General features: G+C 42.8%; 1 protein-coding gene across 3 annotated transcripts; it reads right to left on the bottom strand.

The window, feature by feature from the left end:
* Positions 1-317: 317 nt before the first annotated feature.
* Positions 318-14,347, bottom strand: NSMCE4A (NSE4 homolog A, SMC5-SMC6 complex component). Of its 3 annotated transcripts, XM_079709385.1 has the most exons (11): positions 14,048-14,347; positions 13,256-13,333; positions 10,311-10,441; positions 7,934-8,085; positions 5,885-5,984; positions 5,048-5,138; positions 4,106-4,200; positions 2,898-2,946; positions 2,060-2,154; positions 1,883-1,969; positions 318-482 (listed from the first exon to the last, which is right to left on the bottom strand). In XM_079709385.1, exons 1-10 carry the CDS (start codon positions 14,337-14,339, stop codon positions 1,895-1,897), a joined length of 1,158 nt encoding a protein of 385 aa, XP_079565511.1. In that variant the 5' UTR covers positions 14,340-14,347; the 3' UTR covers positions 318-482; positions 1,883-1,894. The 3 variants fall into 3 exon arrangements, 2 of the variants coding, with proteins under 2 accessions (XP_079565511.1, XP_079565510.1); XR_013811027.1 differs by lacking the exon at positions 2,898-2,946; XM_079709384.1 differs by having other exon boundaries at positions 1,883-2,154.
* Positions 14,348-18,222: the final 3,875 nt, after the last annotated feature.

Here is an 18,222-nt window from a genome sequence, read left to right on the forward strand (position 1 = left end):
AGGACTGCTGGTAAGATGGATCCAAAGTGGTCTGGCTTGGCTTGAAAGAGGACTGAGTAGTTTCTTGTGTGTAAATCATAGGCTGAATCATATAAAATTGCTGATATTTGACTGTATTTTACTTAAAAAAAACCAACAATTTCATATGGTGCCACCTAATATTTGTTGAGTTGACTAGCTAACTTTACAGCTAAAAGGATGCACAAAGAACCCTAATGATCTTTAGGCCATTAACAACCTAACTAAAACTTCTAATGGGACAGGACTGGAGAAAGGAGAAACTCTTCCCAAGAACAGAAAATAAAGAATAACTACAATTATTTGTGAATATGGCAGTGAACCTCCTTTAATCAAAGACGACCCATTAACTATCAAAAGCGACACTTTACTAAAAACAATCTGTCTTTAAAAATGCTTAATCATACAGTATGTACAATACAATATGCTGCTTTCCTTTTTGGACTTCACTATCCACTTGAGTCCTAAAAAAAGGGGGAAAATAGCTGGTTAACAGTTTATAAATGATACAAGTTCATTTAAGATGCATACATGAAATCTAACAACCAGCCCCTCCTCGGGGAGGAGGACCCAAGTAAACACACATTATATATCTTACATGAATCCTCCTCTTACCTTCAATTATCTCGGAACAAAAGAAGTTCAATTAATTGAAGCACATGTTAAGAGTTTACATTCATTGTTGCAAGATGTTTGGACCCAGATAACGTTTACAGTACAAATTCTTGGCTACTCTTTATGCTGTGATTTTACTCTGTCCATCATGGACAGTATCAGAAAACACTGGTCACCATCATTTTACTTGGATTGCAGCAGAGAATTTAAGGTATTGATGGATGCAATGAAAAGATAAATATTTTGTTAAATTTTTAAATGCTCAAATAATCCCCAATATATTGTGGGGATGAGTATCTTAGGGTAGGTAAACAGTTACTGAACTTTCTTCCTCAAAGTCAGTAGCTTTCTTCAATATCTACTAATAAATGTTATTGTCTTTGAAATTGAATTCCAAAATCTCATTGGAATATAATAAAGGGCATACATCATCAAGCTTAGGGCTTAAGTGAAAGATGCTGTTTCATGTATACTTTCAGTAGACATTTGATTTCTTTTAAAAATAAAGCTATTTTTCCTTAAAAAGAAAAGTTTACATTAAGTACTAAAAAGCTAATTTTAATTCTCCAAATCATAGAAAATTTGAGCTAGAAAAAAAAAAGTCTTAGCAATTATCTAATTCAGAATCCCCCCCATTTTGTAGATAGATTTATAGAGAAGGAAAACAAAGCTGAGTGAGATTGACTTGCCCAACATTTTAAAGTGGCAGAGCCAACAGAACCCAGTCTCCTGATTCCCACCCACAGCTGTGTGCAGTACAGAATGCCAGGTCATGACGAAGATTTCCTCCCAGCAACGTTCTCCATAAAGATGAAGAATTACTTCATAAGCATAACTCAGGTTTCAGAAATGCCCATTACCCACGTCATTCCAAGGTAATTCCGTCTTAATCCTCCTTTTCTACTTTGTACTTAGAAAGTAAGCGAACCTCATGGGACAATGAACAAAACTGATGGGAGGATTCAATATTCCACTTATCTAATTTATCCATGTGTTTGGGCGTAAAAAAAGCCAAACCAAGAACAATCCCTGCTCTGTCTCTTTTCAACAGCAAGGCATAACCCCACCAAAGTAATCAATCCAAAGAAGGGAACTAGCAACCAGTAGGTCCTGTTCTGCTTTTTTCAACAGTTACACACAGTTCTAAAAATGGGGCACTAGAGGGAAGCAAAATTCAAATTTCACCAGAATGTGAAAAGGTGAAAAGAAACTTGAATAAATATGTGCAGCTTCCCACAGGAAATGTTACCTTCAGCTGGTGTCAAGCACTTAGCCTCTGCCGGCTTTGACTTGAAGTAATCATAGGCTCTGAGATCTCAAAGGTCTTCACAATCTCCTGGCAGAGAACAAAGAACATGTGGGCACTGGGTTTACAGCAAAGGAATTCTTGAAGACGAACTGCCCAAGGCAACACGCAGAGCATTACCTCCCAGTCACGGTAACTCAAAGCTATGATTCCCTGATTCCTAATTTGAGTGTTTTGGTCAATTCCTCCACTTTCTTCGTTAATATTAACAGGCTCTGTTTGAAAGACAAAGTTTTCAAAAGTTATCAAGTCAGAAGAGGTAATCTGAACAGAAACCAATGAATAATAGGAATGAAACCTGTATCAACAAGATACTTAGAATATTACATATTTATTAGGATTTCATGCATTACTGTGCTGTATTATTACAATAGCAAGCAGTCCCGTTTGCTTCCATTCAGAAAAAAATGTGGTAGAATAACACATTCCAATCATTTGAAAAACTCTGCATATCTGTGAACCAACCACAGAGATAAGGCCTAGTGGGTCCAACATGAAATTAAGAACTTTTAAAGGAAGACATAAGTGCAATGAAAGAACTTCATTCTCTACAGGAGACCTTAGAAGGCAAAGAGCAATGGAGAGTGTGAATCATTCAACAAAGAATTAAAGATTCTCTCAGGGAGAGGAGAAGCTGCTGGCATTAGGGTTAAAATAGAAGGAAACTACAAAAAATAACTGCAGTTACAAGCTTCCTAAATTAAAATTTAAGGGAAATTATATAATTTCTTGTTCGTCTTCACAGCAATAGATGTTCAATCAATGACACAGATGAATCCATAGGTCTTAAACTATGATTAAGTTTTCAGCATTTTCAGTTAGTTGAAGAAGACACAGCATTGTAAAGTTTGTTACCTAAAATAAAAACTAGTTTACATTTAATAAAATACATTTCACAAACTCTAGTAACAAGTACACTTTCTCTAAAACTAATTTTTCTGAACATAGAATCATTTACCTATTATTGGCAGTCGGTCTTGGTCAAGTCTTATTCTTGCAAACCCATCCTAAAACACAAATGTGATTTTAGGAGAAGACTAAAATTTAGATTCAAAACCTATAACCACTGGATGAAAAAATTACTCAATTAGAAAATTCTAAATCTTAGACAATCAAAGTGCACCATAACGATAATGAGGCATTTATATGGACAAGCCTTCTCCAACATCTTTCTCGGCACAGGGTGTCCCTCAGGTTCTAATCAGCTCTTTTACGACCGCATCCTGAGGAGCTCTTAAATAAAACTGTAACCATCTTGACTCTTTGACTGATTCATACTTTTTGAATATTCCACTTTTTATTTTTATTATTATTTTTTGTCGGTGCCACTCGGCTTGTGGGATCTTTGTTCCCCCACCAGGGACTGAACCCGGGCCCTCAGCAGTGAGAGCGTGGAGTCCTAACCACTGGACAGCCAGGGAATTCCTGAATATCCACATTTTATTATGCATAATTCTACCATTTACCATTGACAAAATATGACTTAGTTATCATTTCTGGAAAAATACTTTGGTCAATACAAGATTTTTGCGTAAGATGAAAATCGAACTCATCTTACAAGTGCAGGAATGCAACCTGACAGAATACTAAAGACAGCCTAGAGCAAATTCTCAAAGTACATTTCTGAGTACTTTTTTTTCCCCTAAACCATCTATTTTGAAATTACTTCAAACTTAAGAGTCACAAGACTACTGTAAAGACCTCCCAGATATCCTTTACCCAGAGTCACCAACTGTTTGACTTTTGCCATATTTACATTATTGCTTTCTCTCTCTATATATTAATTTTTATGAGAGTGATAGACAATCTGTTCCTTTTCCCTAAGACTTCAGTGTATGTTTCTTGAAAACAAGAATATTCTCGTGCATAACATGACAACTACCAAGTTTGGGAAATTTAACATTTGTATCATACAGTTATCTAATCTGTAAGTTCCTTATTCAAAGTTTGCCAATTCTTTCTCTAAAAAATTTCTAAAATGTAGAAGCAAGCACATAAGTTTTTAGCTAGTTTCTTCTGCCTATGACTTGTCAATGTTTTGCTACAATGGGTCTAAAACACTTACCGGTTAGTACAAATTCCTTTGCCAGCTCCCGTCTGTACCTGTTATTATTTACCCTTTTAAAAGCATATAAAAACAATTAGAGAAATAATCTTAAATCTTACCCTTATAATAAAAGAAACATGAAAGATGTTTTCCACTGTTCGGGCAAAAGACTGTGGATCAACCACAAAGTCAAAGAAGGACATCGGAGTATCAGCTACAGACAAAAGAGGAAAAAAATTCTTCAGTACAGGAAAAGTTGTTTTTGCTTATCAATTAAGACCAATACTCTCTAGTGTTAGCCAGAGAAAGGAAATGGGCATTCATCCTGTTGTGGGATGGAAATCAATACAACCCTGCTGGAGGGCAATCTTGTGTACCTGTTAAAAATCTGTAAGCTGTCCTACAGAAATATTAGCACATGTGCACAAAGTTATGTGCCAAGATTTTTCACTCCAGCGGTTTACACAAGAGTAAAATGTTATAAAGAACTTGCCCGCTAATAGAGGATTTGTTAAATGTATTTATGATACAGCCACCCAGTGGGAATCACTGAAAAGAATAAGCGGGACCTTATGTATTGATATGGGAAAATGTCCACATGGAGAAGTCATATTGCAGAATAATGTGTATGTTATGATTAGCTTTGAAAAAAGCAAAAAACCGACAAGAAAAATCCCTACTTAGTTGCTTATTTATTATGACATAAACATAAGAAAATCTGAAAATATACACATCACATTTTATAAGTGGCAACCTCTAGGGAGTGAGGACAGGTAGAATAGGTACTTGACTTTTTACTTTTCTCACTTCTATGGCATGTATTATTTTGTAACAAAAAATATCCCATCTTCTAAAAATAAAAATGAGAATTTACTACACCAATGTTCTCATGGAATTTCTAGAGAGGGGGAGCCTCAATAAAGACGTATGTCAAGAAAGAATCAAAATGATTCAAACATTACATATATGCCTTCTGAATAAAAATAACTTCTCACTGAAAGTGACACAGGCCTAACTGATAAATACAAGCTGCTCCCTTTTGAGCTTGGTATCATACTTACGATCTTTTTCAAAATATGTTTGCAACAATCCCAAGATTCTTTCTACTTCTTTTTCTGTTGCTTCTTGATGAGATTCTTCCATTCTTTTTAACTGAAAATATAAAGTCGTTATCAAGCAGACTGACCTATTTGTCTGTTAACCTTTTCTGATCTCTTACATGGCCGAACTCCTCTAAATATCTTTTATCTGGGATTGCTAGCAGTGTTTATCCCCATCTTACAATTAATAGTTAAAAAAGATTTTTCTGGTTTTAGTAACATTTTCATATTAATTTTCTGATAGAAGAGTAGCATTACCCAATCAACCATTTTCAGGTTGAACATAAAATAGCAAAATACAAAAGGGACACTTTAGAACAGTGGTTCTCAACCGGGAGTGACTGTGCACCACCCCTCCCCCACCGCACTGATGGGCCATTTGCTAACATTTGGGTGTCATACGTGGGGTGGGGCGGGGGGGAGTGAGAGGATGCTATTAACATCTAGTGGGAAGAGGCCAAGGATGCTGCTAAACATCCTGTAATGCACAGGACAGCCTCTCACAACAAAGAATTATCCAGCCCAAATGTTGACAGTGCTGAGGTTAAGAAACCCTGGTTTGGGAGAAGTAATCCAAACTACAGAAATGAGTTAAAACTAAGACAAGTGGTCAATTGGATAAAATGTTTAAAGGCTTAAACATGTCAAAAATGATTCAAACATTAAATGACTACTTTTAAGTGGCAGAACCTGACTCCAGACCCTAAAGCTTAGAAAAGATGGCCCAATTACATGTATATCATATTAATGGCTATTTGAAATTAGGTGTGTTAAAAAGCAACATGTGAAAAAACAAACCTCGTCAGGCATTGCCTGCTGCTCTTCTATCACACGAACTTTCCTTGAACGATCGGTTCGTGGCTTTGGCACAGGGCACTCTCCTTGTATTGAACCCAACCTAATGAAAAATATGCTCTCACGTCTCTTTTTGTTTTTAAAACAAACTAATTTCACTAACTGAAAGCAGTTCCCACGGCATAGTCAAATTCACAACCAGGCATCAGTGACGTACGAGTGACATCAGACCAAGACTCTTGTGTCAGGTTTGTAACACCCTTTCTGCTCCCTCTGTGTGTCCAAAAGAATTCTTAGGAGCTCGCCTCAGTCACCGATACCTCCTCAACAACTTCGTATTTTACTCTGAACAGTAAGCGGGTGAATATGCCCGTGGTCCTCCCAGCTAGCCTGTTGTCTGTTTCACAAAGCCAACTTCAGAGATCAGGGGAAGGGAACGAACAGCTCCACTGGAGTTAAAAGCCTTTTGGTCTGGGGGTGCCAGGGCAGAGGCCCACAGCCTGGGAATCCAGAACACACCTGTCTTAGGAGATAACAGGTCAGGCAGAGGCCAAGGGATTCCCTTCTCTTTTGGATTCCCTCCACCTTCCAAAAAAGCCCTACAGAGGTACCATGCAGAAACCAAGGGCCATAGAATTTAGACCCATGTGGTCCCTACACTTAAGGAAATCAAAGTATACAGTAGAGATGGACAGATAAATATTCACGCACAAAGATCCATTTCCACATAATATGGTAGATCCTGTGGTGCTGTAGTGGAGTATTACTCAAGTGCTAGGAGAGCATTTGGACAGAGAGATCTACCCAGACATGGGAGTGGTCTGGTTGGGAAGACTGATCCTACACTGATACCTCTGTCTAGAGAAGTCACTGGAGGCTTCCAAGCTGGTGCTTGTGGGAGAAGTAAACCTTACCAGATGGAAAAAAATGGGGAAAGGATACTGCAGGCCAAGGGAACAAACAGCAAGTGCAAGGCTGCAAAGTTGTACATAAATCATTGTGGCTGCAAGTTGAGCTACATCATGAGATAAAGTTTAAGTCACACAACAAAAGGCTATCTTTAGATCCTAGGATTTATGACAGAGCCTAGAACTCGGCAACAAAAAAAGACTTGGACTTTTCCTATAGTAAGGAAGCTTGACCTTTATGCTATAATATACAGCGGTTCTGGGCACTTGAGTTAAGGGAAGTCTTGTTAAAAAACAGATGCCGGGCCCCACGCCACAGACGGACCACATCTGCATCTCCAAAGCCTTCTAACAGACACTACCAATCTCAGAAGGTTTAGAAGGGTAATCAGAATAGACAAATGCCCCGGAGCTATCCACTTAAGGAAGAAACCACTTGGGTGCTTACCCTAGAGAAGTTATCTACTATGTATTTAAAGGCTGTCTCACAGAAGAACCAGTAAGAGCTGTTCTTAGCTTCTCCATAGGACTGAGCTGGGAAATTAAGACAGAAGCCAATTCCATTTGAGTATAAAGAAAAGCTTTTCAAAATTAAGAGTTGTATCCAAAAAATGAACTAGGCAGTTTATGTGATAGTGACTCAAGCAGTCTTCAAATATAAGTCAGAGAATTATAACAGGGAATTATATATAATAAATGGCACTTTACATATACTGGTAGAATTTTAAGACATCTTTCATAGGAGGTATCATCCTCCTACCTGATAAGGATTTTAAAGATGATAAAACAAACCAGACATTATGCCACAGACCCAAAGTCTGCCACGCCAGAAAGCAAAGGAGCAACTAAGACCCGGCACAGCCAAATAAGTAAATAAATATAAAAAAGAAAATAAAAGAAAGAAAGCAAAGGAGCCAGCAGGGTGCCCTGGTAAGCAGGTGCCAGCCCACGGCCTTTCCTGCTTAAGTTAAGCAGGATGAGGGTCCATCCACATCAAGATTCTATGGGCTTTTAAATCAAAGTTTAGAAAGTCTCCAAACGTCATCATGATCGTCACCTCCACAATACCAGATAATTTTTGCCCCTACAATAAAAAACAAGGTTTACAAATGGCTGGTCTATCAGATTTTTAAAATAATCTTACAGAAAGTGGAATGTATGGGTTTTATTAAAGGTGTTTTCTGCTGTTTTGCCTGATATTTTCCAGGAGTCATAGACTATCAATTCAAAATCAGAACTATCTTCATCACGGATGAGTTCTTCAGCTTCTAGCGGATTTACACCCATATGTGTCAGCTACAAAAATGAAGGGAAACAAAAACCCCAGTTAAGCCACAAGCAATCATTCACCGTACCCAATCATCTCTATCACTAAACAACAGGCCAGAGGCAAAGTCTGTTTTAGCTGTCCTAACATGTTGGCTAAATTTCTTATTATAAATTCCTATTTTCAAACGTACCTTCTTTGTGGCAGAAAATATTCCTCAATGTACTCAGAACCTTTTGGTAAGAAAGCGAGATGATCCAGACCAATGGTTCTCACCAGAGTGATTCTGTACCCCCCGTGCCCCCGCAGGGGTCTTTTGGCTTCATGTCTGGAGACATTTTTGGCTGTCACAACTGGGTTGGGGGGAGGCGGAGAGAGCAGCGTTACTGGCAGCTGGTGGGCAGAAGCCAGGATGCTCTCAGTATCCTACAACAGGCCCCACAACAAAGACTCAGCCAGCCCAAAATGTCCATAGTGCCCAGCCTGAGAAACCCTGCTCTAGCCCCCTGCAGGCTGAGGGTGGATGGACCAGAACTAAGCCCACCAGCAATTTCTGATCACCCGTAGTTCACTTTTAAAGTATTAGCAAAGCTGAATTAGCATAAAAATATGACATGACATCCCGAAGCAAAAGTTCTGAGACAGAACAGGGAAGTTTAGCTGGCTTTCAATTTTCATTTTTCAGCCAACCTCCTGGAGACCTCTATTCAGCTTGTATCTCAGCATTTCCAGAGAGCAGGGGCCTAGTGTCAGGGAGAGAATCGTTCATCTTAAAACCGCCTTCCTGGGAAGAGGTGGCGGAAGTCTAATAATTCTGCTACCTGAAGCTATCTTACAGAAAGTGTATTATATTAAATTTGCTTTTATGAAAGTACACTTTTATTACACTATAAAATTATGAAATGCCTAGAGGTTATCAAATTAAAATGGTAGTATCATATATAAACAATAATCAAAAACCCTCAGAGAGCTTCACCCTTTAAAGGCAGTTAAACTTTGAAGAAAAGACAGGCTGCCAGAACCCGATCAGAGAGGCATGGTCAGCTCCACTCTGTTCTCCTGCCACCCTGTCCCACCACCGCACGCCTGGAGGAACACATTTCAATTTTTGTCTGGTCAAATCTACCAATCTTTTCTTTATAGTCTTTTTATTTAGTGTCATACTTGAAAAGATCTTCCCTTCCCAGAGACTAGACAGCTATTAATTTCAGGTTTTATATGGACTGCTTTAAGACTTCTGGAATTTATTTTGATATATTATTTAAAGTACAAAGCTCACCCTGATAAATAAAAGTAGTTTTTAAAAAGATTACCCAATACATAGTTAACTTTATTAACTGAGCTATACATTAGTGTGCATTTTCCAAAATGCATGATACGTCAAAATTTTAAAGTTGTTAAAAAAGAAGATTTTAAGGTTTAAAATTTAAGTAGGGTAAATTTAAATTTTAAAAAAATCTAAGGCCTTAGAAACAACGAAAACCTCGTCTGCCTCATACCTTTACAAAATAATTTATCTGATCAGGTCTCATGGTACTAAATCATTTTAATAACCTTTTAACAAACATGTGGTCAGAAAATCAATGTCCTAGCAGAAATGCTAGGATACAGGTTGGCTCAAAGTAGAACCAAGGAAAAAAAGACAACAGAGTAAGGTACAAAGTTAGTCTCCTTGTGCTTTTTTTTTGGTTAACCCATCAAGGAAAAGTTTCCAAATTTCAGGTAACAACCATTCAAACGTATTAAGAGGCAAAGACAGGTGAACAAAACAACAACAACAACAAAAAACCCAAAAGCAGAACCCCAATCATATTCGGATGGTTCTGAAATATTCTCAAAGACAAATCAAAACATGCCCCCTCCACCAGACCTGTCATCTCCAGCTGAACTCTGCCACCTGCGGTGTGGGCTTTTGCCCAGCCTGGGACAAACGTCCTAGGTCACTGAGAATAAGCTGGAACACTTATGAACTGACAGCCGAGTGAGGAAAAAAATGGCCATTTGAAATAAACATAGCACCCAGAGTCTTAGAAGGCTAGGAGATTTTCAAACTGCTCTAAACTGCCAACCTAGATTCCACCACATAGCTTGACTGTCATCTGTTTAATTTGGTAAGATCTCTTTGGAGGAAACTGAGGCCAAAAAAAGGAAAAATGAAGTGAAAACCATTTGCATATGGATATAAGCAAAGTAGATAATTATACAATATGTGACAGATGAAGCATTTATTAAGATTCTGTAGCTTTGAACTTACTAGAGTTTCAACATATCTTAACATATCAAACGAGTTCAGATCAGAACGCAGCTGCTTTGCCTTCTCTTTGCCCAAATCTGAAGCCAAAACAAGAAAGTGGGCGTCTAGGACTGCTTCTCGTGCTCGGGACACTGTTCAAAAAAGAAGGAAAACACACACATTACAACATACACATTATCCACAGGTATTTTCCCAAAACTTCCAACTACACTTACTCCGCATTTCCCACAGGACCAAAAAAATCTCAAACATCATCCATCTCCGTCTAAAAACTGGTTCCCCTGCCCAGCTCACCAAAATCTGAAATCAAAGCTAACCAGTCTTCCTAAAAGCCAACTCCCTCTGCACTTTTCCTACTCCCGGGAACTGAACCGCAATCTCATAACAACCCCAGCTTAACAAAACCTCCATCATCTCCAACACGGGCTTTTCCCTTTGACTCCAGCAACCCATCCCAGCCACTGTTAACACCGCGCTGATGATGTAAGTCAAACTGAATGCCTGCTATGTGTAAGGCACTGTGCTGGGCGTGGTGCTTTGCCACCCATCAACAGGTAAGTGGTCAAGGAGCCTCAGCTGAAATTAGGTGCAGGGCCGGCAGCGGGAGATGCAGCCTCTACCTGGCAGCACGAGCACCACCAAATGAACAGGCAGCAGGGCCGAGCACCACCAAATGAACAGGCAGCAGGGCCGTGACCGCTGAGGATGGATGATCCCAAGAGGTTTGACAGAGGGCATGGGATTTAAGATAAGCTATAGGCAGAAAAAGATTTAAATAGGACACAAGAAGGGAATGGGGCAGGGAAACCGAGGAGGAAGTTTGGGGAGGTGAGGGAAGGGTCCACTGGGGGAAACAGCAGGGCTGAGAGGAATGGGTTTAATCAGACTCCGAAGGGAACAGGCGGTGTGTAAAAGCACTCCAGAAACATCGGCAAAGGCAAATTGAAAAGACACCCAAGAAGAGACAAATACTGCAAAGTTCAAATACACAAAAACCTTTGCTTGGCTCACTCCCCAAGGCCATTTCGTTTGAATTACTATTTCCCAAACATTCCTCAGGCTGGTGAACTTACTGACTCCAAGCTTTGTATGTATACATCATTTTCTTCCGTTTTTTTTTTTAAACGTTATCACAATTTTTAAAAATATTTATTTATTTATTTATTGGCTGCATTGGGTCTTCGCTGCTGAGCACGGGCTCTCTCTAGTTGTGGCAAGCAGGGGCTACTCTTCGTTGTGGTGCGCGGACTTCTCGCTGCGGTGGCTTCTCTTGTTGCGGAGCGCGGGCTCTAGGTACGCGGGCTTCAGTAGTTGTGGAACAGGGGCTCAGTAGTTGTGGCTCACGGGCTTAGTTGCTCCGCAGCATGTGGGATCTTCCCAGACCAGGGCTCGAACCGATGTCGCCTACATTGGCAGGCGGATTCTTAACCACTGCGCCACCAGGGAAGTCCCTCTCTTCAGTTTTATTTTCGGAGAATTACTGCGAGGGTGACAATGAGTGAGAGAACGAGGCAGAGGCAGAAGCTAGGGGGGCGGGTTCGTAGGCTGTTCTAGACCCCCCAGCACATCACTGTCACAGCGCACACTGAGGAAAGTGCAGATCCCTCACGGATGGATCCAAGCCTCTAAAGAGTTAAAACTGAGAACATCAAATCCACGTCTATGGGGGATATAGAATTCTGTGTTGGCTGACCGTCTCCTAGGTCAGTTGTAAATAATTTTGCCTTAAAGAGGTGACCCAGCCAGCACAGTGGAAATGGCTGAGGGGGAAACGACCTGTTGATCGACAACTCTTAAGCTGGGTGAATAATAATAATAAGGGGGGGAAGGGGTCAAGAGTAACCTTGAGGAGCCAGCCTGGGGGGTCCAGGCTTGGGAGAGAAGAAAAGCCTAGAGGGTAGAGGAGGGATCTCACAGGGTGAAAAGGAAAGGCTGGCTTCGGGAAGGTTTGCGGAAATTAGGTGAACTGGTAGACCAAGATGCGGGATGGTAAAGAGGCTGCAGTCACAGCAAGAGAGACACAGATTTGAAAGCGTACAGATAGAAAATGTGAAAGGGGGTGACATTTAAACATCAGCCACACTAGCGAATGACCAGAAATAAACATTCTGGTCTTCAAAGAACATGAGGAATTGCGGTGTCCGGGCAGCGGCCAGCTCTACTGACTTCTTTACCCGCATCTGCCTGCACCCTCCCTTTCTGCTCACAATGGATTTAGGAGGGAAAAGTGGTCTGGGGACTCATCCTAGGGCTCTGTGACCCAGTGCCCACATCAGGGCCCTCTCTGACCTGTCCTCTGTCTTCAGACAGACAGACTGCTCTTACCACTAACACTGCTGCTGCTTTTAATTCAAACCAAGGTTATTTTTTAGCGCCTCCTCCTTCTGCAACAAAGGTCTAGAGTTCAGTGCTGAGATTTCTCTCTCTTTCTCACACCCCTCCCCCCATTAGAGACCAACAGGGCCACCTGTAGACATGGCTACCCCTACTGGGTTATAGGTGGACCAAGAGCAAGATGCTGAGGGAAGGGAAGTCGGGAGGACAGGGAAAGAAACAGGACGTCAAAGTCCAGCTCAGTTCTTTCTTTTTAATTCATCCATTCAACCAGTGCATGCTGGGGATACAACAGTCAATACAGTAGAAAGATAATACACAGAAAGTTCTCAAATTTGAACAAGCAACAGAACCACCTGGGGGGCTTGTTAGACAGGCTGCTGCCCCCCACCTCCCCAAATGTCATGTAAAGCCCTTACTATATGCTTAGGGGATGGTAAGTGCACAATAAAAGTAGTAGTAGTGCTACAGTGAAAAAGGTTCCAAAACTAGTAAAGCACTATTATAAATGTGGGAGTTGTCTGATGTCAACAATTCGGTTCTTATGTAAAACTAATGAAAATTATCCTAAAACATAACACAAAGCTTCCATACATAAAATAATGAATTACCTCCATTAAACAGGGTGTTGGCCTCTTCAAGGACCTCTGTTAACTTGTCGCTGGCATTCAATATATCCTCCCGGTTTTCTATTTAAAAAAATACAAGCTTTGGGAAGCGTGCTCATCATTCGCTAACAAATGGCTGACAAAGTGACCAGCTGCAGCAACACAGCCAAGCCCCGCCCCCTGTTCCCCGGGGAAATACTTCCAATAGCTTGATCTCTTTAACCAAAACGGCCAGGCAAGAGAAAGATGACTGTACCCCTTTAGCAGAATGAACTTTAAAAGGGGACCCACTTGGCTCCCCCTAAACTTCACCCAAAGGCTCCACTCCTTCTGCAGCCTCTGAGGAGCGCACCTAACAGTGGTTCTCAAACTCTGCAAGCCACAGGATCCCCTGGGCCACCTAGAGTTTCAGACTGGATAGGTCCAGAGGGCGGTCCGGGAATTTGCATTTCTGATAGTTCACGGGCGACGCTGCCGCGGGCGGGCGACCGCTCGCTGGGAACCGCTGGATGCAAGAGAAGGAGCCCGGACTCCACGTGCCGTCTCTCCCCCTTCCCGACCGTCTGGGCTCGGACGAGCGCCCGACCGCGCCTGGCCTCCGGCGGTGCCGTCCTGCTCCTCGGGGACCTGCGCGCCCCGGCCAAGGTCGTGCAGCGCTATCCGCAGGACGGATATGCGAGCGCCTCGCAAGCCAATCGAGGCGCAGCTGGGCGGCGCAGGGCTGGCCCCGGCCGCCGCCCGCGCCGCCCCGCGCCCGCGCCGCCCCGCGCCCGCGCCCGCGCCGCCCCGCCTTACGTTGGACCGAGTTGATGAGCGCCCGGTACTGATGGCGGATCTGGCGGCACAGGCCATGGTCGGTCTCCGCCTCCAAGCTCGCCGGGTCCATCATCTCGTCCCCGGAATCCGACGGCTCCGTCTCCTCCAAGCTCGGGCGCTCCGGGGCCTCCCTGCGCTCGGGCGCGGCGCCGCGGCGGGACACGGGCGACAGCGGGGACCGCGAGCGGGAGCGGGAGCAGGTGCGATCCCGGTGCGCGTCGCGGCCCCGGCCCCGGCCCTCGGACCGGCGGCCGCTGCCGTCCCCAGACATCGCGCCAAGCCGCCCTTCAACTTCGCAACGGCGGAAGTTCGCGCCAGAAACTGAAACCCCTGCTCTGCGCGAGCGCTTGCTCCCTGCGGAACGCGGCTCCCGGGCCGGCGCGAGAGCACAGCGACGCCTGTGGCAGGAGGCCGACGGCGCGGCCGAGATCGGGGGCGCAGTGGTTAGAGCGCCGCCGGGCCGGCACCGGGCGCAGCGCAGGCCCCTGACCTTTCGCGCCCCTGATGTTTGATACACGGAGATCCCACTTACTCCACACTGGAAGGTGCTTAGGATCTTGGTTGTCTGGTCCCGCGTGCCGGCCCCAACAGACTGGGAAAGGGTCTCTTTGGCTCTCCGGGACACAGCCACAGCCTTGAAACAAATACTTAGCATTCTTCCAGGTGAAAATTCATTCCAAGCGCCAGACAGAAATACCTGGGACATTTCCAGGTCATGGGCACGCAGCCCATGTTTGCTGATCGAGGCTCCTGCAGTTAAGCAGGATGAGCGGTGGACTTGGAGATAAGAGAGGCGATTCTGCCACTATCTGTGAACTTAGTTCCTTGAGCCATCCTTGGGGGGACCAAATGGGGTTTATAAACAGCTGGCAATCCCACTCTTTTTGAGAACAGAAGAACTAATGAACAAACAAAAAGTTCACAAGTTTTTTTGGTTTTCTCATAGTAAACTCTGTTAACCATCGCTTCTAAATATCTACACCTTGACAGTTTATGTTCATAATTGGTCCTCAAACTAAAAGATTCTAAAATACCTTCAAATGGGTCTAAGAACGATGAAATTATATTCCTATAGTTTTAAAGGTAAATGGATGAATTTCATTCCATGTATTTTGGAATTTCATTCCATGTATTGCAATGTTTCTCAAAGGAACAACATTATAAGTTGAGTTACTACACGAGTCTACAAAAATACCATTTTGTGAATCAGGTATAGTCAGCTTGAGTAAGCACTATTCATTGCTGCCCAACACATATATCTCACCTCACTCCTGCTTCACCTGGATTTCAGGAAGGGTATGCTCTGGCACCTGCTTCACTGGATGAAGCATGATTGGTCTAAGTGAATCATGGTAATCTCATCCCCCTTCCCCAATGACTGGGCTAGGGATAGGACTCGGTCCAGTTCTGGACAGTGACATGAGAGGGAGCTTCCCATTTGGATGACACACAAAGCCTCCGGAAAAGAAAGCCTTTACCCCCATCCTCACTCTTCTTTGTGATGCTGGCATGAGGAAATGGAGCCTGCACGATGACAACCGTCTACTACTGATGACATGACAAGCATGAGAAAAGACCAGAATACTGGGGACACTGGAGAGGAAGGATGGACATGGCTGAATTGCTGAGTGACTTGGAGTCTGCCTACCTCCAGACTCCTTGTTAAGTAAGCCACAAATATCCTGTGGTTTAGGTCACCGTTAATTGTTTTGTAGTTGCTACTTGCAGCTCAGTGCGTTGGAACTGAAACAAATACTTAGCATTCTTCCAGGTGGAAATTTGTTCCACACTCCAGACAAAAATCCCTGGAACATTTCATTGAATTCAACAAGCTTTTGATGTGTATTAATAGGCCAGACACTCAGCAAACCAAGCAGGTCACAAAGACGGCTGAGAGACTTGTCTTTGCCTTCCAGGGTCTCACCAGGAGACAGATATGAAACTGATCCTAAAATTCATGTGGAAATGCAAGGGACCCAGAATAGCCAAAATAACCTTGAAAAAGGAAGACAAAGTTGGAAGGACTCACACTTAATTCCAAAACTTATTACAAAGCTATAGTAATTAAGACTGTGATACTGTCATAAGGACGGGCATAAAGCTCAATGGAATAGAATTAAAAGTCAGAAATAAACCCATACATCTGTGGTCAATGGATTTTCTAAAAAGGTGCCAAGACAACTCAAAGAGGAAAGAATAGTCTTTGCAACAAATGGTGGTGGGACAGTTGGATACCCATATGCAAAATAATGAAGTTGGATTCCCCCTTGCACTATACACACAAATTAACTCAAATTGGATCGGACCTAAATGTAAGAGCTAATACTATGAAACTCTTAGAGGCAAAATAGGTGTGAACCTTTGTGACCTCGGATTAGGTGATGGTTTCTTAGATATGACAACAAAAGCTCAAGCAACCAAGGAAAAAATAGACAAATTGGAGACCAGGTTTGTGGTAATTTGTTATAGTAGCCCTAGGAAACTTATACAGGTACCCAGGATGAGTAACACTGGGAAGTCATTACCACTTCTGGGCCTGACAGGTCAGAGGAAGAAGCAGTGTTACCAGAGCCCCATGAGGGCTAAAGCCACGAAGAAGGGTCCATCAGACAGGAGCTCTGGTCCTAGAGGGATGCAGCTATGCCAGGAAAAGAGAAAGTGCTAAGAAAAGAGGAAGTGGGAGCTGAAATACCCTGGTCTCTCTCTCTCAACATCTCCCCTGTGCTTAGCTCCCATTGGCTATGCCAACATGAAGCCAGAGGGCAAGAGAACCTGTGTGATGTAGTCCATAGATCAGTCTCTGGGCAGAACACGGCCAAGGAAGATCGGGATGGATATGAGGTAGGGGTGAGGACAAATGGACAATAACCAGGTTGGTGGGTAAAGGGTGTATCAGCGTCTATTCAGCTAAAAATAATAGAAACCCCACTATAGTGCCTTAACCAAATAGGTATAATTTTTCTTGTGAAACTAGAAGTCTTGAAGTAAGCATTGGCTTAATTGCCTCAACCACAAATGGCGCATGTCACTGTTGCTTGCAGCCTATTGGTCAGGTCTGGTCACGTGGCCCAACCTAACTAAGGGAGACTGTAAAACATTTTCTGTTTCTGTTTCCCCATCTCTTCTTCTTTACTGTCAGAGCTCATTTTCCACCATAGAAGCCAAAAAAAAAAAGATATTCACCTTTCCTCCGAACTTGGTACCTGTGATGGAATGTGGCCCAATCTTGACCAATGGGACTAAGGAGAAACCTATGGAAGGTCTTCTCAAAAATGTCTTCTCCACAATAAAAATAAATACCAAGAGGAAATGTTCCTATTTAGCCAAAAGTATCATGTCCACATGTGTTTCTCAAAATGTGGCAGCCATCTTGTGACCATGTGAGGACAAACTAACAAATTAACATCACAAGGCAGCAAGAGTCCAAGTCCTTGTTGACATAACCAAGCTGCTGAACCAGTGCTGCAACTGCCCTTCCTCTGGACGTCTTGTTCCGGGAAGTCATAAATGTCCTCACTGCTTACACCACTTTTCATCGGGTGTTCTGTTATGTGTAGACAAAAACGTACAAGTGATGCATTTCTTTCCTACTGAAGCCAATTTGGTTTAGATTCTAGTACCAAAAAATAGAGACTCCTAACATGTGCCACCACATGGATTCAGAAAGTAGGAACTGTGCCTGAAACAGGAAAGCCTGACTAGCACAGATGGTCACACATGATAATCAGGTACAAAGAGTATTTCAAGACGATGAAGTGGAGAACAGTGTGGTGAGAAGAGCTGTGTGGACTCCATCCTCTCTTCCTGGAGATGAAGCCTCTGGATCACCCTCCCAAAGACCATGGCATGACAGTGAGGAACTGCAAGATGAGGTGTAAACAAAAGGGGGCGCTATCTGGTAACCAGGACTTGATGAACAGCAGGCAGAGAGGGGCAATGCAGGAAAAGAGTCAAAGGTGGAGCAGGAACTAAGACAATGGGTCCCCTATTGGCATGGACTCTCCTCCAGGCTGTAGCTGGTTACGAGCTTTTTTGCAAATCAAATGGGAAAACATGTACGTTCTCAGGTAGGAAAAAAAGTTTATAATAGTTCTGGCAACATCACCTCTTGGGAAGACAGCCAACTACAGGTGAGATCCTCCTGGTGAGATCTG

The sequence above is a fragment of the Hyperoodon ampullatus genome (assembly GCF_949752795.1).
Source record: "Hyperoodon ampullatus genome assembly, chromosome: 1".
In the NCBI taxonomy this organism is placed as follows: domain Eukaryota; kingdom Metazoa; phylum Chordata; class Mammalia; order Artiodactyla; family Ziphiidae; genus Hyperoodon; species Hyperoodon ampullatus.

Bases quoted from the DNA above. Each gene is read 5' to 3' on its own strand.
- NSMCE4A (XM_079709384.1), bottom strand. From the start codon at position 14,339: ATGTCTGGGGACGGCAGCGGCCGCCGGTCCGAGGGCCGGGGCCGGGGC. The intron at 8,086-10,310 runs GTAAGTTCAAAG...TCATTTTTGTAG, and splicing joins TAAGATATGTTGAAACTCTA to CTGACACATATGGGTGTAAA. The intron at 4,201-5,047 runs GTAAGTATGATA...TTTTGTCTGTAG, and splicing joins AACATATTTTGAAAAAGATC to CTGATACTCCGATGTCCTTC.